Below are 24,795 nucleotides of genomic sequence, written 5' to 3'. Positions count from 1 at the left end.
TAATTACACATATTGATACATATGACCTATTCCATATAGCTATAGGCCCACATGCTTTGTTGGCTTCCTTGAAAAAAAGTTTTTAATCTCAATGGATTTTTATCCTGGTAAAATAAAGGTTTAAGAAAACACATGTAAATCCATATACATGTCTACACATATATACAGTACATACATTTACACATACACAGACATCTGCACACACATGCTAGCATAAAAAAATATATATTTATCCATCTACAAATAAGTTGGTTTCTCTTTTCACCCTCCTTCAATTAGGCACTAGTGGTCATATCCATTATATGCTTCTAACACATCAACACATTTCTATACATTAAACTATATTTGTGTATAACCTCAAAAAGTCCAAATATCAGAGTATTCTAAGTGTTAGAGTACATCATAGGCTAAATGGATACACAGAAACCTTTCAAGATTGTTTGAATTGTTAAGGTTTTTTATATTACCCTCTTTGGTAGTTACCTCCTTTGTGGTTCTTAAATAAATATAGAATGTTTTTTGGTTGTCATCTCTTACTTGCCTTTTATATGATTGCTGTGTTAAAGATATGAAAATTTTTTGTGCATCTGTATGCTCATGTATAAAGCATACATACATGAACACTCCACTGGTTGTTTTACCAGAAAGGTCTCCATTCAGTTATTAAAGGATAGTGAGGCAGGTCTATTGTTTGCAGAGCTGTGCTTGCTGTCAGTTTTGTGTACTGGGATGAGTTTGGTCATTTTAATCAGACTGAGAAATGTGCCAAGTTCAAATAGCAAATATATGCTGGTGGCTTCTATAACTTTTTTTAACCAACAAATATACTGAACAAAAATATAAACGCCCCATATCAAATATTGTTGCCATGTGGAGTCAACAACTGTAAATGAGCATTTGCTGACATTTTATTATACAAAAGTAATATTTCTCTTGACTTGTGTATAATTTTTAACCCAACATGCTGTCAGTGAGCATTACTCAGTGAGCTGTTTTTTTACTCAGTTTATGTCTGGGGCATGTCCACTGGGTGATCAGACAAAATGAGCAACAACTGGACAATCCTTGGACTGGGGACAATAAAAGGCCACCCAAAAATGTCAAATTTTGCCACAAGTCATAATGCCTCAGATGTCGCCAGTTATGTGGGAGCGTGCCTTTGGCATGTTGGATGCAGGGACGTCCACCAGAGCAGTAGCTGCACGGCTCAATGTCCCAACAGACTGGCACTACTACAAATCAACCTCATCTTTGTCGGCCATGTGTGACCACTCCAGCACAAGATGGCCGCATCCGGCTCGTCCATCTGTGGGATCGGCTATGGATAGTGACACACACAGCTGATGAGACTATTGGTCTGCACAACAGATGCATCACACCTCAGACTGTCCATAGCCGCATACGGGAAGCCAACTTGGTCAAAATCAAATTCCTCAACATGACCCCTATCATGTTCAAAGCACTGTCAATCCGCTACAAATGGCCGAACCACAATGTTATCAATGCTGATATGAAGATCAGTAATTACTGAAAATATAGCTTGAGTTTCTCTATATATTGCGTAACCCAAATGTTCGTAAAACTCTTATATTTGACATGGGGTGTTTATATTTTTGTTCAGTGTATATTACATTACAGTTTGTAGATGGTTTTTTTAACAATATTGATTATTTCATTGTTCTCAACAGCATTAGAAACATTGAGTGGGAATTCCTCTTCATCCGACCCTGGATGTGGGATATTTGTCGCTAACTTATTTGATATTAAAGTGCTCAAGTTTCTGTCACATGGCAAACAACAGACTTTTGATGGATCTTCAGTTATTTATATTGTTTCAACTGTTGAAAAAGCTTTTCCATGTTTCCCATGGACTTGTGGTTTCTACTGTGAAAAGCAGTAAGTACACACCTTTTCCCACTTTGTTTAATGAAAAAGCATGAGAAAATAGAAAACAGTCGAAGCATACTATTAATTACATATCCAAATTACAGACTGAGGCGGAGTGTTAAATAAAAAGAACTATGCATATAGATTATGCAGGTGTACATATGAAAGAAGAGAGTTCCCTGAGGCTGTTCAGAAGAGGTTCCATGGATCTCTAATGAGCCAAATCTGAGACAAGATAAACTGAACTTCCTGCTGGAATCCTGAAGGCAACAACAGAACTAACATTTAGCTTAAATTGAATCCCTTTCTTTGTGGCTTCCCTTTGGTTGTAGCGAATGTTCGGATCAGTCGTCCTGCTGCCCTGGAATGGTTTGATACTGTGCTGGCTGTCTGTAGAGACAATAATGCTGAGTCATGAAGATGATGTCAAACGCCACAGAGAACAGACCCAGACCGAACTTGGTGGGATCACCAAACACCAGCTTCCACTCATCTGAGGAGAGGTAAACATGGCAGAAAGCATGACAATGTGCTGCTCCAGATGAAATTACAAACATTTACAAAAAGGCGGTGCATAGCACTCTACTAGCGCAGAACAACTGTAAAATAGAGTTCAGTGAGCTGGTAGAATGAAGTGTTTCTCATTATAAAGCTAGTTTATGAGAAGGTTCAACTATCCTGTTAGTCCTCAGTTATACTGAGACCAATCACCAGTCAGATTCCTCTGAGGTGCTGCACAGCCTGCTGCCTTCTGCTTCCATTTATCCTTTCAAAGTACATTATCTTCACTTTTCCCAGGTTATGAGCAATCAGAATTTTTCAGTCTTCCCAGTGCAAGAGAACAAATTGGATAAATCTGCTGCTTGTCAGTTCGATTTCATTTTCCCCTTGCAACATATTGATTAGGGTTGGACAATATGGCTGAAAAACATATTACAATAGAAGGCTTTCATATCAGTCAATATCAATCATTATTAGTTTTTGTTTTAAATATCTGAAATATTGTTAAACTGGTGGCATGACCTTCCCCGTTACCGGGGTCAAATATGTGTATTTTGGGGTTTTTGGTCACTAGATGGGGCTGTCGGCTCCAGTATATGAACCAAGAGGTGACAGGTAGTTGACAGGAGTTGAACCCGGAAGGGTATACAAGTTTTTGACTGTTGTGGCGGAGTCATTGTTAACACTGTTGCCGTGTATCATGGAATAAATGGATTTTGTTTATAAATGGTTCATCTAACTGGAACAAATTTGGACTACAAGTGTAGAGGAAAGATATTAATAATTAAAAGTTATGTTGTTTGGCTGGTTCGCACTAAGATATGTTTTAACCTAAGAGAAATGTACTGTGTCAAATCGACTGGGTCAATCTGACCTGGAAGTCAGGAAGGAATTCAGATTTGGAGAGATGTGGAATTTACAAACACTAAGAGAGGAAAGATGTTAGTTTTATTTTGTTGTGCAAGAAAGTTCTGGCACCCGTTTTTTCCCCTGCTCGCCTGCGAAGGAACCGGGCCAGAGCCCAAGACTTGGGAAAGGATCTCTGTTTGGACAGATAAGGAACAAACAACTTGACTAATAGTTCTTCTGATGGAGCAGATTTAATTCCAGGAGGTCAACTCCTAATTCTCAGTACTTCCAAATACACATCCAGTGTAAAACGGAGCCAGAATTGCTACGCAAATGAAGTCCAGTAACGCTTCCCAACACACACCAGTAGAGTTGGAACTGTATAAAAAAACTGATGTTAGAAATAGAAGGGGAGAGATTTCGGATTTCTGTAACAATGTAAATGTAATGTTCTGGTTCCGTGGATGTGCATTAAAAATCTCTCTCATTTGATCCATGAGCAAATGAAGAATCAGAGTCCTGTGTGTCATTTCCTATTCATATGTTCCTTAAGTTAGCCACCTTAAATTCCTCCATACAAGATGATCTGGGATTGACTTTACACGTGATCAACAGGTACAACGTTAACCGCTCAGCACGTCATAACTCAAAGCTGAACTAGTGCAATATTACGCTAGCTAGTGCACCGGTTTTATTCAGTTTCCTTCAGCTGGAAACTGGAGGAAACTCCAAATCCTGCTGTTTTCTCCACACTGCTGTTTTTATTTTATTTTTAAGGAGTTATGAGGCACGATGGTGAAACCTGAAACTTCTGCACAAGTTACTCAACAGGTTGCTAGGTATCCAAAGAAAATGACGTAGTTGATGCTACCCACCTTGCCTGGCTAGCTGTGAGAGGAGCTACAGCTTTTCCTCCGCCTACATTCCCCAGAATGCTGTGCAGTTCTGGATCAGAGTTTAGTGAAATTATTGAATGTTCTATCAGACAAATTTTCTATTGATATTGATAAAGTGTCTATTCCAATATACAGTATATCAAAATTCAAGACTCCTCTATTGAACGCCGCAGGGAAATTATTCACACATATTGTTACTGATTAATTGCCCGGCCATAATATTGATGCTCTATGACTGCATATTGATAAGTGTATGTATGAGTGTGTGATGGGTGAATGTGATTATTAGTGATCACTGGGATTAGGAAATAACGAAGCAGCAGAACCCAGTTAGCAGCCATCTTGGCTCATATGTGGGTCAAACCTACAGTCTCACCTTTCTCCTCAACATACTACCTGGCAGGTTTACTTCTCTAGTCACTGTTTGAGTATCTATTCTTTTCTCCACTCTTCATACTTCATTCAGGCTCATTCTAATTCATGTGTTTAGAATCGATCAGATTCTTTTCAAAGCCATGAAGGTACACAGGCTGAACAGGTGAACATTTCACCTGATATTCATAACCACTCATAGAAGAATAATTATAAGAGGGAATCCAACAATAGAAGCAGATCTACCATTATTGTAAGACTGAATGATCATCTGTAGGATACTGAAGACTCCACCAGTGAAGTCCAGCAGGACGTTGCCGATGCTCCAGCCCTCAGTGCTTTGTCTCCTGTAGTTCATATAGGCCTGGAGGCAGGCAGAAATAGAATATCAATTTACAAATAACTTGATAATAAGGCAAACTACAGAACACTTTGACTATATGCTGTTGTTGTCCTCTGTTAGCTTACCTGTGGCACATATTTGATCAGAGTGACTGCTAGTTTAATATAGGAGAAGTAATAGAGGTACTCCAACCAGGTAATTTTGTGGGCCACAGCAACAAATAGGCTGATCAAAGCAAAGGTCCAACCAATCAGCAACAGAATCCTGGCAGTCCATGACACCCTCTGACCCCCTCTCTGTAAATGACAGAACACTGTAAAGTCTTAAGGAGGACACGGTGTCTCAGAAATTTGTCCTTAACGTCTGTTTTACCGTCGGCTGGACAGAACATCCCACTCTGTAGTGGTGTACCTCATAGAGAGCAGCCTGGCTGACGTAGATCACACAGAACAGCAGAGCATGTAGACTGAAGAAGACGTCATTAGCATTAACAGGATTTATCCCATTGGGATTCTTCTGAAGGAACTCCTCCTACAGAGAAACACACAGCTGAGCATTAAGCACTGACATGCTTTCCCGTTCTGTCCAGATGTCTGGCTTTCTGCTGGCTATGAGTGAGGTGACCTGAAAAGCCTCAGTAATGATACATATGTCCTCTGTGCAGCATCTGTTAACAACAATAATAATAATAATAATAAAAGACCCAGAAAGTTTCTGTGGAGCAACCCAAAGAAGTTGAGGGCTTAACAGGAACCAGGGAGGGAGAATTAATGGTCAGGTTGTTCACAGAAGGCCCCCCAGACAGGCCTTAGTGCAGCTGTATGTGTTATTTCCACCTCTCCCTCCTGCACCAGCCGTTCTAGTCAGAATCACATGAACAATGAAGCTATCTTGGAAATAAAGTTACCTTTATGTAGGGTACCCAGAAGAGGCCGATGTTGAAGACACTGTAAGCAATGAAGCCCGTTAGATTGAGAGCCAGGAAGTCGAAGTTGAGACCTACAACACTGAAGAGAAACAGAAAGCAACTGAATCCATTTCCCTTTGGAGACGTCACAAGATGACTTCAGAAATGAGACCTGATTGGACCATGTAAAAAATGCATCTCGACCTTATGACCTTATTGTGAGTATTAGAAAATTATTTGACCTCTTTTTCCAGGACAGTTTTGTTATGATTTACAACAGAAATATTCCAGCTGCAGCCTCAGAAACCTTTTCATTCTAGACTGAACTCAGATCTGCTTGACAGCAGCTTTGTAATCTTACCTGCTCTTGAACAAATTTCAGCTCTAAAATGAGAATATTATGATAAAGATCTCAGAAAAGGCAACCCATATATTCTGTAGATTTCTTTCACATAAAGGGAAATACTTGTGATGATGAATCAGAGACATTAACCCTTTTTCAAATCCTCTAATCTTTTGTATTAGATGATTGGTTTCATTTGGCTGTCAGGATAAAGCCTGTACAATGTTCAGAGCAACTGATTTAAATAACATCTTTTTAATTTGGCATTGTTCAAAACAGTCCATTGTTCTGAAGGAATTTATAAGCTGTGGTCAGCAAAAGGTTGGGTGCTGCATCATGGGAGTCACATTACTAACATATAACATATAATTGTTGGGTTGAGATAAAAAGAACTCATGACCTAACAGTGTTTTCACATAAAATATCAATACTAATAATGCTACTGTAGAAATAATAGCTATAATAATAATCTCATAGGATAACAAACCCTGTCCAAACAATAGAAACGTTTAAAACATGGACTTTTAAAGTAATACAAAGGAGGAAACCACCCAAAGCTGAACAAGGCACAAGACACAAGAACTACCTTTTTCTCCTCCAGTTTTCCCAGGCTTGTGGATAGAAAGACACTGACCAAGTCACAAAGTAAATCCATCCAATCACCTGAGCCACCACTGACAGCACACTGCTGTGGATCACTATGAAACGGATCCTGGACGACAAACTGGACAGAAGGAAACAAAGACAGATTACAGTCCAAAACAACACCCTGCTTTATTCTTTTTAATGCAATCATAATGAAAGGGAATAGATGGTAGTCGGAAAATACCACATTAGATAAAACAGCATATAATTACTTATCAAATGGAAACTAAATGATCAGTCTGTAATGTCTGAGTCTCTGCAGGTCTAGCTAGCTGACATCCTCCTCAGAGCAAATAAGTGGTGAGCTCGACGAGGAACTTCTGTTCACAGAAACATTCAGTGTATTAGAAAATACAAGGTTAAAAACAAACATCCTCCCTTCAACACTCCATTTGAACCCTAACCCTAACCCACTAACACACACTCAGACACTTCCCTAAAGTGGTCAAACCCAGATAGTAAACTTAACCCACATTCTTTCAATTCAGCGTGGGGTTTAGGATTAGAACGTCACTGTGTGATACGAAGCAAGGCGAGGAGGAGTCATTACTGAGCAGGGTCAGGGTCAAGGTCATCATCTCCTAAACATTGCAGCATGTTGGTTCTGTACCCACCTGTCCAGGTGTGTGTTGTTGCTGAACAGGTGTGCAGTCACCTGACCAACATCATGTGCTATCACAGTGAAATTGGCTGAGGTAGCTTTCTCTGGAAGCAACACCTGAATGAATATGAGAAATAATGAGAATTGTTGGACAAAAAGCTCCAAACTTCATATTCAGCCTGCTGTCAGACAGACAGACATAGACAGGATTTGTAGTAAATAAATAAATGGAAAGACTCTGTTTTTGAAGAATTTTCTAATAAACTAGCAAGCCAACATAACTTAATCTTTATGAAGAAAATCCTTGAAATTAGCATTCACAAAACAAGTCAATGTCATCTTTCTTTTTGTTTGTTGATCTTAAAGTTCACAGTTTAAATCAAAATAAGAAAACCTCCAGCTGAACTTAGGAATATCACATGGATGCAGTTTTTCCTCTAAACTCCTGATTAGTTCCATTCAACATAACCTTGTATCATGTTTGCTTTTGAATGTCACCTGGTCAGGCAGAGTGATTATTAATGAGTAGTTCTCCTGGGAGCTGAAGGTTACATTCAGGTGAATCACTGTAGACTGATTGACAGCAGAACTGAGGAAATATACAACATGAATTAAACAGTCACGCTTTCAGTTATATGATGCAGAAATGCAGAGAAGTGAAAATGTATGTGCCCCCTCCCCAGATTAATGCTGGTTTTGCCTTTTTGTTCCATTTAAAGCTGCATTATTTATGGTAACTTGTATTTAAAAATGTTTCTTACATATTTGTTAAAACAGTCACCATGTCATGACAGTACTGTATAATATATGACCGATCATCTGAGAAAGAAAACAAGCTTCTCTGCCTGCCTTCCTCTGTGGACCTGCTATCATCTGAACAGAAACACCGCTGCGTCAGAAACAACCAATCAGAGGCAGGAGGAGGGCCTTAGCGCTGCTCACACCCTCCTTTTTTCCCTGTGCTACTTTACTAGGGCGACCATATTTTACTTTGGGACAACCAGGACAACCTGCAGCGGGGGGTTCGGGGGGTTCGGGGGGAGGGTGGCGGGGAAGCAGAACACCATGGGGGGACCAGAACACCTTGGAGCGGGGGGGTGTGGGTGGGGGGCTCTAAAAGCGGGGAAACTCCATACATTTGCGCTTTGGCATGTTGTTGGCGTACTGACAGCCACCCTATCTAGCTTCTGATTAAGAACATGGCTGCCCGCACTGACGCGGCTCAGGGATTACGTGACACGCAGTGCCGTGCGCAGTGCCCTAGTGCCTGTAAATGTAATGGTCCAATGAAGGTAATTTTAAAAAACAGGACATTTCGGAAATGTCACAAGAAATCTGTGACTTTAGCCGAAGAGCTTTCGCCCCTGGCTGCTTTCGCGTGCTTTGCTGAATTCACGTGCACTTGCAGGTCGTTGGCACCTTTATTTGCCACAGACACATAAGTGCCTGCCTTACACGTCAAACACTCCGCCTCATAGGGATCACGACCTTGACGAAAGCACGGGAATCTTTTCTTTAATTCCTCCGTAAACGTACACTTTCGTTTAGGCATTTTTGCCGTAGAATCGGCGGACACACATGTGCTATCGCCTTAAGGTTTAACTAGTCTAGCGGCCGGTGTACAAGTCAACTCAGCTATCTTTACTTTTCCCACACACACTCGCACACACAATGCAACGTGATTGGATTTGGGGAGAAGGGCGTGACTAATTTGCCATACAAAGAAACCTGGAATGGAGTAGTGGAACGGAGTGGCAATGTAATCACAATGCACTGTAAGCTATATAATGTCTTTTGAGGCAGTTGACCAAAATCCCGGACGATTTTTAAATTCCCCCCGGACATCTTTTTAGGTCTGAAAAGTAGGACATGTCCGGGAAAAAGAGGACGTCTGGTCACCCTACTTTACAGCTGGTTTACCGCAACAGAGTCAGCCATGAATGCTAAGGCTAGTTAGCATGGCCACCGATGATGGCGGACAAGCTGTTTTCGTGGGACGGCAAGTTGTTTCTCCACCATCAATACATTCTAGATCTTTCTCTCCTAGTAAAATCGTGGATCAGCGGCCTCGCTGCGGAAGGCAGTAGAGAGCCTTCCCAGACTCTCTGTTGCCCTTTAGATTATGTGTTGCGTTGTTTTCTTTTATAAATCTGTCAGTAGCCAAAGGTTTTACTGAAATGATTTACTACATCTACAGATCAGGTAATAATCAGGCTCGTAAAACTGAACTCATCTTTCTAAAAGTTCATTCATGACTTATCAAGGGGAAGGACAATTACTTTGTTCCCAGCGGGAAGAAGTAACTATACAAACAAAAGTTCTGTACAATCTTTTGTCTCAACAACCGTCTCCAGAGAAACATGAACAGTCGATTAGAGGCTGGTCCCATGGGCTCTGAAAGCTTTTTCTCTTTAATGAATTAAATCATCACACAGCTATGATCTTCAGACAGGTGCTGTTGAATCAGTGCTTTGTTCACCTCAGTGTGTCTGTGATTACCTGGAAGAAATGGTGACAACAGCTGAAGAGCTTCGCTCAATTATAACAGCATCTGGTGCGTTCAGACACACAGCGGACTCTAGAGGAGAAAAATGTCCAGGAACAACAGATGAAACACAGAACATGTTCCCCACAATCTGGAGAATTTTCTGTTATGTTCTAAATTCTTACCAGGTTGACAATGTCAGCAAGGAATCAATGGCACATGTTAATTTAACTAGCAGGAAATCAAAAATCTCTCCTGGTACATTTGGGAAAATTTCCAGTCTGCAGTGGCAGTGAGGAAATGGCTGCAAACATGTTTGAATTGATTCAACAGCCTGCCAATAGAAAATGATCTTTCATTGTTTTCATTGCTGTTCCACATCAACTCAAACTGTAGTAACTCTGTCTCTTTGCCAAGGCACATCAATGTCACAACTGAAGACATGGATGGATTTCTTCATTGAGAAAAATGTTACATGTTTTTATCATGAGATATTTTATAAATGTTACTTCATCTTTGTTACTTCATTTCACAGACATAATGTCCTCCAAACTTCAGAATAGTCCCAAGCTTATGAAGGTCTGTTCTAAATTCTTGTGTCCAAGCATGATTTCTGCTTCACAGTGCCATGAATACAGATTTCATCTGGGAGGACATGTTTCATCTAGACATGAAAACTAAAGGAGACACCACTGCCGTTAACTTTTTACTTTTCTCTAACATACTACAACTTGATCAGTTCTTCTGTTTGTTTGTGTCTCTCCTCTGTCTTCTCAAAGCTCCAGTCAGTCGTGGAAGACGGCTGTTCACACTCAGCCATGTTCTGGTTCTGCTGGAGGTTTCTTTCTGTTAAAGGGGAGTTTCCTCTCTGCTGTCACTGCATGCATGCTCAGTATGAGGGATTGCTGTCGTCATCAACCCAATGTAAGTGACTGCCTACTGTCGCTACATGTTTGTCCACGAGGACTGAAAGCTGCAAAACCTGTGACTTTCTTCAGACCTTAACAACCAGAAGAGCCATTTTATCCCCAGTCCATCTAAATAAAACTCCTTCAGAGATGGAAAAGCTCACCTTACATTTTAAAAAAATTTGAACTTATAATTTTTATTAAATATTTCTAAAACCATAAAACTTTTGCATCAAAGAGGATGCAAAAGTTTTATTCTTCAGGTTGTTGATATTTGAGAAAAATTGTGTAAAAAACAGAAAAGAAAAACCATAAGATTTCTAATTGGTGGTAGTATATTCTGCCTCTTGCACCAGACTCTCTCCATCTGTTATTGGTGGTAACCAGGGAAAAATAGAGCTTTGGCTGGGTCTGGCAGGAAAACAGCCCAAAGTTATCCTAAAGCAATATGAGACACTCCTCAATCTTTCTATTTCTATTGAGATGCAGTTTTTCCTGCCTAATTGTGTTTCTTCTGTTTCTACTTTAAAGAAAAAGAATTTATATACAAGAAAAGCAACAAAAAAAAATTAAACAATCAAATGGATTTCATTTTGTTGGTCAAAGTCAGTGAGCCTGTCTTACTGAATGACTTCAAGCTGCTGGTTAAAGGCCAAATTTTTTTCTGGTGAATATTTGGTCAAAAATGACAGATGATGTCATAGTGTGCTCTCAGTTTCAGACATCTAAGCATCACCACCAAGGTGATGGCAGACACAAAAAGCAGCTAAGACTCACCAGAGATGTTGATCAGCAACTCAACAAGTAACCACTTCTTCACCAGATGTAGAACGGCCATTGCTGCCACGGAGACAGCAACCTGAAACTTACAGCAAACAGAGCATGTTAGCAGAGACTGGAGGCAAACATGGTGGAGAAAGAAAGGACTTCAAAGGCTTTTTAGGTGAGATATACACAAAGTGGAACTACTTATCTCTAGTGGAGAAATGTCTGAAGAATGGGGAATGAACTAATTGTTTATCGGGCTTCTGCACAACAGCCACACACACATTTATACACCACTACACTGACCATAGGATACTGCCATTGATGAGTGGCAGCGGAGGACGCAGCAACTGAACCATCAACTTTTTGACTGAAAGAAACAGATTCACAGATACCCGTCCTGTTACTGTCACATACTCTGAGAGCAAGGCACTCTGGGAAATGACTGCAGAATCTGATATGTGCTCAGACGTTTTCTGAGTCAGCTTCATCTAAACCTTCAACTTGCTCCATGTTAGACCCACACGGATGTTTCCTCATTGTTTCCCTCACTGATTTTAGGGGGATTTAGTGAACAAACACAATACAGCTGAGGGAATCATTGGGAATCAGGACTATGCTGCTTCTGATCACGTCTGACTGACACTGACATCAAGTTTGGACATGATCAAATGTGGAGGACCAACTTTGGGCACCACTGGCTTAGTCAGTCAGATCTACTGCATAGTCCACATTGTCTGTAATAGGTCGGTTTCTTTATATTGACACATTTTTAATATGAGTTGGATTTCACAAGTACGTTTTAAGTAAAAAAAAATAAATAATAATAATCCAATTGTTATTAAGTGGTAATCTGACTGGATCACGTGATCTGACCCCGCAACGTGTTTCATAGAATTTAATTGAGATAATGTTTGCTGGTACAGTACAATTATAATAAATCAATGATTTTTGTATAACTGCAAAAACGGTTCTTATATGTGGAGGCATAATTAATGGGTAATTTAAATATCCAACAGTCCACTTGCGGAAGCAGCCATGACGATGTAAAGATCTACTGGGTTCTTTCCTCAAACGTCCAGCAGGCGATCTTCGCTGCGTTGTAGCAACAAAACATTCTCTCCATAAAGAGGAAGTTCATCAGTTTCGCTTCAAGTCTTCCGCTTGTGTTTTTCGGTTATCAGAGCAGTTTAAAGCATGATTCATTAATCCCTGCGAAAGCTAAGAACAACCATCAGCTCATATGATTGTCAGCTTAGTTTTCAGACTGTTTCTATCTGTAAAAGGATCTAAACTGAGAGAACAAACAGGACAGAGCTGTTCAAAACAAAGACAGAATAAGATTAGAGAGGAGGAAAGCAGCAGCTTTACCTTGTCTTATCTGTTACCTCCACATCAGCTGACTGCTCTTTTTTATGGCGGTTGGCAAGCAACTTACTGATGCGTCAGCTGACTGCTCTTTTTCTTCTTCTTCTTTTCTATTATGGCGGATCGCAAACCACTTCAAGGTGAATACCGCCATCTACTGTACATGAGTGTGTAGCAACATTAACTCACATACATTAAATTCTATTATTAAGTCATTCTTTTCTTCATGTATAAATATCCTCTATGTTATGGAGAGCCTCTCTTCTCCCCCAGGACCATCATGGATGGGAGATGCTTCAGGCCCTGGAAGCCTTGGGGGTCCTCCCAATGTTTAATGGGGACCCGCCAAGCGCAGTTCCAGATGCCTTCCGCATTCAGCATCGGAAGGCTGAATGCTTGGCCTCTCACAGTGCAGTATCTACCCAGCTACATGCAGATGTCTTCAGAACTGACAGTCTCATTGAACATCCTGACAATCATCGTTTTCAGGGAGTTGTCAGTCAGTTTCTCAACGTCAAATGCTGAAGACTGGGTCTTTGCATTTTCAACCGTGTCCAAAATTCTTTCAATAACGCACATCTGGCTGAAACTTCAGTGTTAGCTGAATCAATTTTCTTGAGAAATCCAATCTAGACATTAGACTTCCTGCGCTCCTGACACAGGCGGAACAGATTTTCACAGGGGAACAGGCATAACACCGGCCCTCCGTCTGAATTTCGCGCGTCATCCTGGTCACGTGTCTGAAACCCAGCAATAAGAGCTCTACTGCTCTGAAAATGACGTCATTCTTGATGAACTGACTGCATAGGTGAAGCTTTGGAGTCTACTATTTCACCTTAAACATTTTAAAACAAATTTTTGTGACAAATAAAAAAGTGGTTTAATTAGTTGCTGCTGCTGGTGGTGACACAATGCATTGTGGGATACCTTACTGGCCAATACGTAATGTCACATATAAACCTATGTCCTAAAAACTAAATTATTGCGACATATAAAAACAAATGAAGTAATGTGCGATTAAAGTATTGCAAACCAAAAATAACTTGATACATTTTGTTTAGCTGTACAGAAAATAAATTGCCACCTTCATGACTAGTTCAAAATCGCCTATTCTTCAAATCACAGCTGGTCTGTGATTTGAAGATCTTTGATTTCTTTGAGAAGACATTGAGCAGCAGCGAGGGAGCCAGGAAAGACGCAGACTGTCTGCCTCCAGCTCAACATCGCTTCACAGCGGGAGCTCTTCCTCTTCTTCATCTTCCTCCTTTTTCTCCTCTTCCTCATCTTCCTCCTCTTCAGTGATGATGGTTAGCTGTCCTGTCTGCCAGGCTAAAATTCAGGAGCAAAAAAATTAACGAGCATCTTGATTCCTGCCTTTCTTGAATGGCTTTTAAATTAAAAACTCTGTCACAGATTTTTAGGAATTTTTACAGAAGAGGATAAAGGCCAATATATATATGTATATATATAAAAATGTTGACTCTAATATTAAATTGTCATATTTAATATTAATAAATATGACACTGATGGCTGAATCACCAGCCATCAGAGTTCTGATGATTCAGAATTCTGATGGCTTATGGGTTGGTGTTTTGAATTATTGAATAAGACACAGTAAAGAAAACTTTTTTTAAAATTTTGTTGTGTGGATTAACTTAAAAAAAATAGGCTCTTTGTGCTTAAGCAATTTATTTTCTGAAAAAATTACAATCTCTTGTATCTTGAACAAATAAATATTTTTGACCTCATATGTGTAAAGATACTTACTTGAAATTTTATCATTGATTTCACAGATTCAGTTATGTTACATTTTCTTCACCACAAAATCATGTTTATCAGTGTATAAAGTCACTATAATATAATTGAAAATGTGGACAATATTCTTTAGTGCTGTCTCAAATGTACACTTAAAAACTGATGAGATCTTAGTGAGAGAGGTGTGCAAGAGATGGGACATGGAAAGAATTATTGCTACAGATAATGTTACAGAAATATAAAACAGTAGCTGATATTGCGATGATTTAGCGTTTTGTCCTACACCCTCCTATGAGGTAGGTGGCGGTATAACCCTCTGGCTGGTATAACATTGCCTCATTAAGCAGAAAAGAGCATTGGTCCTTGTGTGACCTCAGGTTCGCAGCTCGGTGGGAATCGGCAGTTAAAGAGCGGGTTTCCATCCAGCTAGTCTGTAATGGCCCAGCTGCTCCTAAAGAAGCTTCACTGTCTTCACAGCTCGGTGACCCGGTAAGAGTTTCAGCTGGTTCCAAACAACATGTCGTCGTGTTATCCCGGATTGACAGCGCGCCTCATCTTTTTGATACGTGTGTGTGTGTGTGTGTGTGTGTGTGTGTGTGTGTGTGTGTGTGTGTGTGTGTGTGTGTGTGTGTGTGTGTGTGTGTGTGTGTGTGTGTGTGTGTGTGTGTGTGTCTGTGTCTGTGTCTGTGTCTGTGTCTCTGTCTCTGTCTCTGTCTGACTGTCTTGTGTTCATACACGTATGCACGCGTGTGTGCGTAGCTGCATATTCCCTTGCATATCACTCGCAGGTTCCCGGCCGGTGTTCCCAGCTATCCCGACTTCTTTCCTCCACAGTCACGGAGCTCAGCTGAGCTCCAACCGGACGTCGGTGGTCCGCTGCGGACGGCAGAAGTATGAGCGGCAGTACTTAGTCCTCCTGGTCCGCCCGGACGGCTCCACTGTTAGCATCAGATACCAGGAGCCCAGACGGCTTCTCCTGGTGAGTGGTCGGCAGGGGCTTTCTGTTCATGGTCCTTCCCAACGTTTCTGCACAGAATGGAGAACTGTAGGGTTCTTTGTTTTCTTCAGCATTATTAGTAGTTTATATTTTTGAATTCAGGATCATTATGGAACATTGATTACAGAAATCAAAATCCAAGTCATTTTCTCCCTTTTTTTCTGAAAGAGAATTTTAATTTCTGTAGGTAGTTTTGGAGCTATGTGTACTTGTATGTATACTGCTTATAGAGGACCACTTTCACAATATTTATCAACAAAGTGAGGATCTTCTCCCAGTCCTCACTTTCTTTTGCAGTTCTATTGCTCTCTAATTGGTAGATTTTAGAGGTATGGTGTCAGTTAAGTTTCATGGTAATGTAAGGGAAAATGTCTGGGTTTGGCATTAAAGCGGTTACTAAACAGAATGGAAGTCAATACAAAGTCCTCAGTTTGTATAGAAGCATAAGGGTGTGTGTGTTTGAGTGTGAGTGAATATATTTCTCTTGCAAATGGGAATGTCTGATAAAGTTGAATAAAAAACAAACACATGAAAGTGCACACTAGTGTCAGCAGTATAAACTGAAGACTCTCCATCAATCAAAAGCTAGTTTTCCTCTAAAGCAACACTTGATGGCATGCAGAGGAGGTCATGCAGTCATTTCAATCTGGTGTTCTCTGTTACAATATTTTTATTCAATATTGCAAAATAAAATATTTCTTATGAATAACCAACATTTTCCTCACTCCTTTTCCTTGCAGTCATAATGTTCCCACCACACTGATCTTTAGCAGACCAGGCATTGGGAGCAGTGAAAATCCATCTAAATTTATGTTCAACATGCAGATTGAATGCATGCTCTCTGACTGGCACATATCCTGTTCAAGGGCTCCGTTACAATCATTCACAAATGGTTGCTACCAGGAGGAATAAACTGGTCCCGATTTAGTTACTTTTGCGAGATTGGTCTGAAAATCAGTCAATATCCCATATATCTCTGCTGTGAGAGGACTGACTGCCCTGCCCACGGGTCACATCTGTGGTTAACAGTCACTCCACCGTTGTCAATTTAGTGACTTTTCATGCAAAAAAAATCTATATCAGCCAAAATCAGAATTTGCAGGTCAAGCTTTTTAGAAATCGGCCAGAAAACTGCAATCATACTTGCTACACAACCTGTACTGTGAAGCTTTAAATAGCATACAGTTAACTAAAAGTACAAGATTAAGCTTCTTAGCAAAACTAGATCATTTGAATATAATGTAAGTATACAAGTACTTTCTTTCATATTGTGTATTGCTGGTGTTCATCTGTAGCTTGGAAAAAAGGGAAGATATGCTGGTCCACTGAGCTGCATGGCACCACAAATAATAAAGATCGTTTAATACTGAAACAAGGAGCTACTATGTGCCCAGTCCTGCTGTTAGGTGCAAGTATATAAAGCTTGTCAGTAGAAGGAAGCATGAAAATGTCCTGGTGGACATCAGTGCTGACTTTGGGTTTGAGAAAGCAAAGTGGACCAACACCAATCATTGTGTTTGGATGTTTTAATCACCATGTCATGCTTCAGCTGGTTCACACAGATGTGTGCCTATGGATAAAAATAGTAGAAGTAAACTGCTTTGTAGAACCTAAACAAGGTCAAAAATTTCTTTGACAATGTAGGGCATCTCGATCCAACCAGATCATAGGAATCAGTTAGTTTAGTTTGGACAGTAAAGCTAAATGGTGCTGTTTGTGTGTTTTGGCAGATGCCTGTAAACCTGTTGACTCTGCCTGAAGAGGAGCGCCGCGCTCGCCAGAAGAGGAGGGAAGTGAAGAAGACCAAAACACAGACAGTAGATCTGTATGAAGATGACTTTAAGGTGGACAGCTACAGCCACTTGTGGAAAAAGAAATGACTTCTGTATTCACTGATGTAAAATTAGACAAAATAGTTAAAACTGTTAAACATAAAACTGGGTGTGTTTATGTTGTGGCGATATTTGGCAGAACTACCACCGAGTGTCCTGATTCAGATGGCAGTGTGTGGTATCTATCTGGAATACGGAAAGCTGATTTGTTTGATATTCTCTGACATGCTGCTGATCATCAGGTTACCATGGCAGCAAGTCGTACTGAGCCATGCTGGTGGCAGCATTCCAACATTTCCAGCTCCAGGAGTCACTGTAGTGGCTGTGTATAGATCCTGCTTCTGACATCACATCAACCAGTTTTATACTACATGATGAGAAATACATTACATACCACTATTATTTTATTTAATATCTCTAAAATTCTTAAAAGTCAAAACCTAGTGATGAAATGTTCCACATTAATGAGCTGATTAAATGACTAAATCCTTGCTGTGTTCAATTTAACTTATAAAATCCTGTACTGATCCCTAAGGGAAATGAAGTGTGGAGCGTGTAATGAAGCAAACGCATACTGGTATAAGACCTGAACTGGACACTAATTCAGTTCAGAACTGGACATTAATTCAGGTCTTATACCAGTGGGTGGGTTAAATGTGCACTGGCATTATTAAAATGAAAGCAGGAAATGTTTTGCTTCATTAAACGCTCCACTGTGCTGCAGAGCTTTTCCTCAGGATAACAAGAGTACACAGAGAGAACCCATGTCTGCTTTTTCATATAAAATGAAAAAGCTTTATTTCCTGGAAGGTACCAGTAAGAATCTTCATTTTGGATAAAGATGTTGAACATCAGGAATCTTTCCCTCACTGTCGGAAACATCAGTCTGGGTAATAAAACACATCAGGATGAAAAACTGATTCTGACTTAATATTTTGACATGGTATTTTTTTTTTTTCAAACGCTGCATTTCTGCTAAATGAAACTGCTGATGATTATTGGGACATGTTGGGTTACTAGTTGGGGTTGTTGATTGGATTGCAGCTTGTGTGATGTCAGCAGTTGTTTACTTTGTTGCCTTGCAGCAAGGGGTGCTGCTCTGAGATTTTGGTATGGGGTCTTCCTGGGTGGAGATTGAAAACATGGGTTCTCTTTGGGTACTCTGGCTTCTTCCTGCAGTCTAAAACAAGTATATTAGGTGAATTAGTCTCCTAATATTGGCAATGAACCAGGGTCGCTGGGCTCAGGGAATTTTTGCATGATTGTTGCGTCTCCTCACCCCAAAACATTAGAAGGTATAGATCAGGGGTCTGCAGTCTTCTCTATCAAACAAAGATCTATTCTTGCCCTCAATCCAGCTAAATAAAGTTATTAATTTAGCTGGACTATGTATATCACATAGTTTGTTTGTTTTTTTGGAAAAAAGACAACTTATAAATATCTACTACATGAAATTTATTTGATGTGAAGAAGAAAAACTTTTGACCCAATGACAAAAATATATATAGAGACCCAGACTTAAAACAGCATAACATATAAATTGTAGGAGATGAAAATATGTTTTCAGATTCAGTTTTTTTCATTTGTTTTTGTAAGGTTTTATGCAAATGTAGTGATAATATAAAATATGAGCTATTTTGCACTGTGTACAGGTGTTACACAAAAATTACATATTCATATTGTAATAATCATCCCCAAAAAGTGTAAAAGTAAGTAGTTATTTATTTTTGATTGCTCTGGTACAGTGAATGGCAGAGATCTTTACAGAGAACTTGCCTAGCCAAGGGGTTCCAGGTTGTAGTAGTTTGTGACCCTGTTGGGGGAACTATAAGCAAATCTCCTTTCTAACAGCATTCCAAGGCTAAACAATAGGGTTCAGTCTTTACGTTTGGGTAAGAAAAGCTTGGAGAAAAATCAACATTTGTAATGTTTTGTTTGTTTGAAACACAAAGGTTGTACTATTACAAAAATATACTATATATAGTATATATATACTATAATATTTAGTCAATGTCATTCTGTAATTTAATTAAATTGCGCCATTAAAACACTCACAAAAATGCTAAGACATAAATGAATTGTATATCTACATTCTTAAACGTTAAATTATTCTTCATCATTTAATCTAAAGTTACTGAGCTATTATGAAAGGTCCGGAGAGCCACTTCCGGCTCCGGTGCAGCAGATTGCGGACCAGACGATGGACCGATTTCTATTCACACCTGTAGGGGGCAGTACAGTTTCTACCACTGGCCGAAGACATACGAGAAAGAGTTTCGGTGTTGACCTTGCACCGCCACGGATCGTGATGGGTTACTGGGATGTTCCAGAGGGGACAGACTGCGTGGAGAAGACATGGATCGCCACCAAACTGGGCACAGCTCTGGGTAGGTATCAGGCCGCAGACGGTGCTCTGGGGCCGGAGGCCGCTACGGGAAACACAGCGCTTTAGCAGCTAGCTAAGCTAATAGGCTTAAATGAACCAGGGTTGCTGGGTTCAGGGAATCTGTTCAATAAAGCTTTTTTTTATCTAAAAGCTGGGTGATGGTTCCTGGACATAAATCCATTACTGAGTGTTTCAGAGCTACAGAGATCCAACGGAATGTCCAGAGCTCCGGGGTCAATGATCCGCTGGAGCTCCTGATTCCAGTGCTGGGTTTGGAAATGTTCTCCGAACAGAACTCAGGATGTATGTCGGTTTTCTTGCCCTCATTTCCAAACGGCAGTTGAAATTCTGACGGTCCAGTTTGTCCCCCATGTCGTGCGGTACTTCCTGACTCTTATTTGCAGCCAGTGGCTGACAGAAAGTAGAACCCTGCTGCTTAGCAACGTCAGTAGCTGGTTCAGGACAGGAGTGTTGAGCTCCAGTCCTCCAGGCTGGTGTCCTGCAGAGGAGTCTCTGGTCCAACACTCCTGATCAGATGTCTGAATGACCTCATCAGCGTGAGGTCAAGTTTTGCAGAGTCTTGCCGATGACCTGGTTATGTGTGCTGGATGTCCAGCAGCACTGCTCCTTGTCCTAAATGAACTCGTGATTTTGTGTTTCAGGTCTGATTGGCTCAGCTTATCACATAGTGGCATTCCAACCTGATACTGCATTGGAAGCAGTGCAGAGGGCTGCCAGTGCAACGGTCACAATGGGTAAGCTCATTAAAATATGCATATTCAAAAAAAAACTTTTTTTGAATATGCATCTGAATAGTTATTGCTATCTGAAATAACTATTTAAATTGTTGTGAATAGTGTGTGTTATAAATATTTCTATTTCTGCTGTTTTGGCGGTTGTCAGACATGGTGATAGCAAGCATGTTGTTCCTGCTTCCTTTAAGAGATGTGTCAGAATATCACTTAGTATGTTCCTGCTTTCTACTTGAATTAAGAGAAAAGGTTAGTTTATATTAGCTGGAGATCATGATGACCATTAATGCTCAACATTATGGTGGATTTGTGTTAGGGTAAGACTAAAAATATTTTTTAAAAAATTCATTTTCAGAATAAAGGCGTAATGTTATCAGAATAAAATCATAATAATACCAGAATAAAGTCATAACTGTATGATAAAGTCATATTACAAGAATGAATTTGTAATATTGCCAGAATAAGGTCATAAAAAGTACGAGAATAGAGTTATGCTTCCAAAATAGTTGTATATTAGGAGAATAAAGAATTAATTTTTGAGAATTCTTCCATGAAAAATAATAAAAAATAAATAAAATGAGGGATTTTGAGTGTCTTGTGAAGTTGTGCTTTTGTATCAGTTTTACAAGTAAGGAAATACTTCATCTTCTAAAATCAAACTACTAGCAGGACTTTGAAACTTTGTTTTGAAGAATCACGGACTTCAGTTGGTCACTGATCTTCAGTCCTGATCTGAAGTGGGCTGATATTGATATCTGGTATTAATATTGCTGTTATGATTGATAATGCATTACTAGACATCTGTATTCCTACCAGGGAGAAAACTTCCTAGTTTCCAGTAGATCTGGAACCCATGTTTTGTTGGCCATGAACATGCAGACTTCAGTTCTTCAGATGAGGTTTTTAGCACTGACCTCAACATTGTCACAGATCTCAGAAAGTTCTCTGCTCACAGAGAAGTCTACACATCATCTTGATATGTAATGTTGAACATTAATATTGGCAGCTTTGCATTTTCCAGCCACTATGGGAGCCATCTTCGGAATGACAACATGTCTCACCGCTCAGGCCCGAGAGGCTCCAGATGACCCACTGAATTATTTTGTCGGCGGCTGCGCCTCGGGCATCTTCCTGGGAGCCAGGAGTAAGTAATACCTGCTAAATGGAATGTTTGAATTCCACCGGACTGCCTGTTGCTTTTCAGTCACCAAAGCTCGCTTAGGACTCATAACTATCTGCTTTATATTCACTTATTTTGTCATGATTTTTATTAGCTTTATATTCTTGTATGCTGTTTAAAAGTAGTTCAACCTATATATGTGTCCTCACAAATTAACCTCCTGACACCAGGTTTGGCTGACTGGAAGTCTTTGTTGTTTTGAAGGAATCTGATTGGCTACCAACACTCCTGTATTAGCTATATAAGTATTAGCTTCGCACTGTACTGCCCCCTATTGGTTTGGCATGTTGGGGCTGATTGGTGCAGGTTCATCCATCCATCCATTTTCTGTACACCCTTGTCCCTAGTGGGGTCGGGAGAGGTGCTGGTGCCCATCTCCAGCAAACCTTTCAGGCGAGATGGTGCAGGTTCCTGTAGATGAAAACTCTCCTGTGTGCATGATATTATTACTGTAAACGATGTGACAAAGATATTTATTTTATAAAGACCCAACTACGTGTGGACAAGTCCTGAAATGAGCTGACGCAGGAATGGCACAAAAGCGGTGAACACAGGCCGAACACTGGAACACTGCAGGGACCTCACTCCATGTATGAGAAGACTAGAATTAAACACTTGGCTCAGAACTCAGTAGTTTAGGGGCAGCAATTGGGGGTTTCTCTTCTGAAAACAAAGAAAAAAGGTAATTTTGATGTTTAGGACATATTTTAGGTCATGTAAAATATTGAAGTCTGACGATGCTGCAGGGATTAGTGCAACTTCAACCATCCTGCAGATGACACAGTGATGTCAGGGTTTACAGTAAAACTCAAACGAGATCTTTTATCAGAATGTTGAGTTTGTAGTTCAACAGCTCTCTAGTTCTTCTTTTTCTCTTGATATTTTCACTCTTTGCTTCTGTCTGCTGGTCAAATTCCTACCAATAACGACTAAACTGATTTTCATTCAGCTTTGCCCAATCAGTGTGAAAAGTAAATTTTTGTTTCATATCAAACCTTCATGTTTTGATCATATCTTATTTTGATTGGCTTTAATGGAGCATTGCCAAAAGGAGGATTTATTTAGGTTTTCTAACTTTGCGGTGAACCTCCTGTGTTCACAAGCAGTCTGAGGTCAGGATGAAATGTGATTGGTTGATGAATGACTCGGTGGTCTCTGCTTCTCCACAGCCCACAATGCTATGACTGGTACGACAGGCTGCCTGGCTCTGGGAACGCTGGCCTTTTTTACTAAAGCTGGCAAAATGGAAGGATGGAGGCTCACCGGACCGCCCAAACTGTAGGAGGAGACCTTAACATTAAATATTGTAAAAAGACTTCATGTAATAAAATGCTTGTGAAAGTAAACTGAAGGCTATTTTATTTTAAGTGTACAAATGTAGAGGATGAACATGAAACATGATTAAATATTAGCTGTTTTATATGTGTATATAAAAACGGTGGCTATAAAGACCCAACTACGTGTGGACAAGTCCTGAAATGACCCGAAGCAGGAGTGGTACTCCATTAAAACCAGTGAATACAGGCTGGTTCTGGTTCACTGGTTTTATTTATATATATATATATTATCTTTTGGTGGTGTTACGGTCCGACCAGTAAGGCACAAGGACAAAGGCATACTGTATATAAAACAATATTTTCTATTTATTTTTCCAAAAGTCTTAACAAAAGCCTTTCAACAACAAATCTAAAAAATATAACAAAATGGGCCCAAAAGAAATCAAGTAAGGCATACCTACCTCAGGATAACAAACCAAAAACTGACCTCACACAATGAACACACAGGAATTTATACACAAAGGCTAACGAGGAGGGGTGGGAGATGAGACAAAGACAAACAATGCATAAACATAAATAAGTAATTCAAACCAACACATTTTGACTACAAAACAACTATAAAAACAAAACAACCTAACACCAAAAATGTTTAAGGAGTAATGCTATTAGTAGAGAGAGAGGCAGGTTCTTTAACATCAAGTCCTGTTTCCAGCAGCCTGATGGTTTATTCCACTTCCTGGTTTGCCTTTCAACCAGTCCTCTCACTCAGCCAGTCCTTCAAACTCAGCAAAACAAAGTAGTTAATAATTCAAATAAACAAAAGGTGTTTACTAAATGTGTGCACCCCTAATAGTAAATTCAATAAACACAAAAAGAGTGAAATTATAAGTATATTGTGTGAAAACATTAAAATAAATAACACTGGGGAAAAGATGGAGGAACCTCCACAGGTGGATATAAAAAGTCTACACACTCCTGCTCAAATGCCAAGTTTTCATGATGTAAAAAAATGACAGCAAGAAATCATTTCACAACTTTTTCCACTTTTAATTTGACCTATAACCTTGTGCAATTCAATTTAAAAACAAACTGAAAACTTTAAAGGGTAAAAGTAAAAAACTTAAAATAACCTGGTAGCACAAATATGCACATCCTTAAACTAATACTTTGTTGCAGCACCTTTGACTTCTATTACAGCACTCAGTCTTTTTTGAGTGCTGTAATAGAAAAAATAAAAATATTTTTATTTTTGGTAGGACCAGTGTGGCACATCTTGATGTGGCAACATTTGCCTACTCTTCTTTGCAAAACGGCTCCAAATCTGACAAGTTGCACTGCCTGTGCTCAGTCCTCTTCAGATCACCCTGATGGGATTCAGGTCTGGACTTTGACCGGTTCATTCCAAAGCCTCAATCTTATGCCAGTGAAGCCATTCTTTTCTGGATTTAGATGTTTTTGGGTCATTGTTGTGCTGAAAGCTGAACTTCATCTTCATCTTTCTATCAGAAGGCTAAAGGTTTTGTTCCAACACTGACTGGTATTTGGAACTGTTCATAATTCCTTCCACCCAAAAATAAAACAGCCCTAAAGCTTGATGTAATTATTCTTTCTTCTGTTCTTTTGGTGATGAGCAGTGTTACCTTTTTGAATTATTTCCAGAAAGTTCAACCTCGGTTTCATCAGACCATAAGACATTTCCCCACATGCGTTTGAGAGATTTCAGATGTTTCACAAAATGAAGCCGAA

General features: G+C 39.8%; 3 protein-coding genes across 9 annotated transcripts; 2 read left to right on the top strand and 1 right to left on the bottom strand.

Annotated features, from left to right (window-relative positions):
* Positions 1-1,905: 1,905 nt before the first annotated feature.
* On the bottom strand, positions 1,906-12,981 carry ctns (cystinosin, lysosomal cystine transporter). Of its 6 annotated transcripts, XM_023339742.1 has the most exons (12): positions 11,809-12,863; positions 11,515-11,602; positions 9,844-9,922; positions 7,843-7,933; positions 7,358-7,461; positions 6,685-6,822; positions 5,756-5,855; positions 5,221-5,379; positions 4,974-5,144; positions 4,788-4,869; positions 4,113-4,182; positions 2,270-2,380 (listed from the first exon to the last, which is right to left on the bottom strand). In XM_023339742.1, the coding sequence occupies exons 1-12, from the start codon at positions 11,809-11,811 to the stop codon at positions 2,377-2,379; spliced, it is 1,089 nt and encodes a 362-aa protein (XP_023195510.1). In that variant the 5' UTR covers positions 11,812-12,863; the 3' UTR covers positions 2,270-2,376. The 6 variants fall into 6 exon arrangements, with proteins under 6 accessions (XP_023195505.1, XP_023195506.1, XP_023195504.1 ...); XM_023339737.1 differs by lacking the exons at positions 4,113-4,182; positions 11,809-12,863 and adding an exon at positions 12,874-12,981 and having other exon boundaries at positions 1,906-2,380; positions 4,752-4,869; XM_023339738.1 differs by lacking the exons at positions 4,113-4,182; positions 11,809-12,863 and adding an exon at positions 12,874-12,967 and having other exon boundaries at positions 1,906-2,380; positions 4,752-4,869; positions 11,515-11,596.
* A 1,976-nt stretch (positions 12,982-14,957) lies between these two features.
* Positions 14,958-17,945, top strand: mrpl55 (mitochondrial ribosomal protein L55). Of its 2 annotated transcripts, none has more exons than XM_023340112.1 (3): positions 14,958-15,114; positions 15,460-15,604; positions 17,353-17,945. In XM_023340112.1, exons 1-3 carry the CDS (start codon positions 15,062-15,064, stop codon positions 17,500-17,502), a joined length of 348 nt encoding a protein of 115 aa, XP_023195880.1. In that variant the 5' UTR covers positions 14,958-15,061; the 3' UTR covers positions 17,503-17,945. The 2 variants fall into 2 exon arrangements, with proteins under 2 accessions (XP_023195880.1, XP_005812933.1); XM_005812876.2 differs by having other exon boundaries at positions 14,962-15,114; positions 15,385-15,604.
* A 1,694-nt stretch (positions 17,946-19,639) lies between these two features.
* ndufa11 (NADH:ubiquinone oxidoreductase subunit A11) lies at positions 19,640-23,118 on the top strand. Its single transcript, XM_005812877.3, has 4 exons — positions 19,640-19,841; positions 20,503-20,595; positions 21,614-21,736; positions 22,942-23,118. The coding sequence occupies exons 1-4, from the start codon at positions 19,655-19,657 to the stop codon at positions 23,052-23,054; spliced, it is 516 nt and encodes a 171-aa protein (XP_005812934.2). The 5' UTR covers positions 19,640-19,654; the 3' UTR covers positions 23,055-23,118.
* The last annotated feature ends 1,677 nt before the right edge of the window (positions 23,119-24,795 follow it).

The sequence above is a fragment of the Xiphophorus maculatus genome, chromosome 9, assembly GCF_002775205.1.
Source record: "Xiphophorus maculatus strain JP 163 A chromosome 9, X_maculatus-5.0-male, whole genome shotgun sequence".
NCBI lineage: Eukaryota > Metazoa > Chordata > Actinopteri > Cyprinodontiformes > Poeciliidae > Xiphophorus > Xiphophorus maculatus.
Note: the sequence above shows the minus strand (reverse complement) of the source record. Positions and strands in the feature narration are given on the sequence as shown.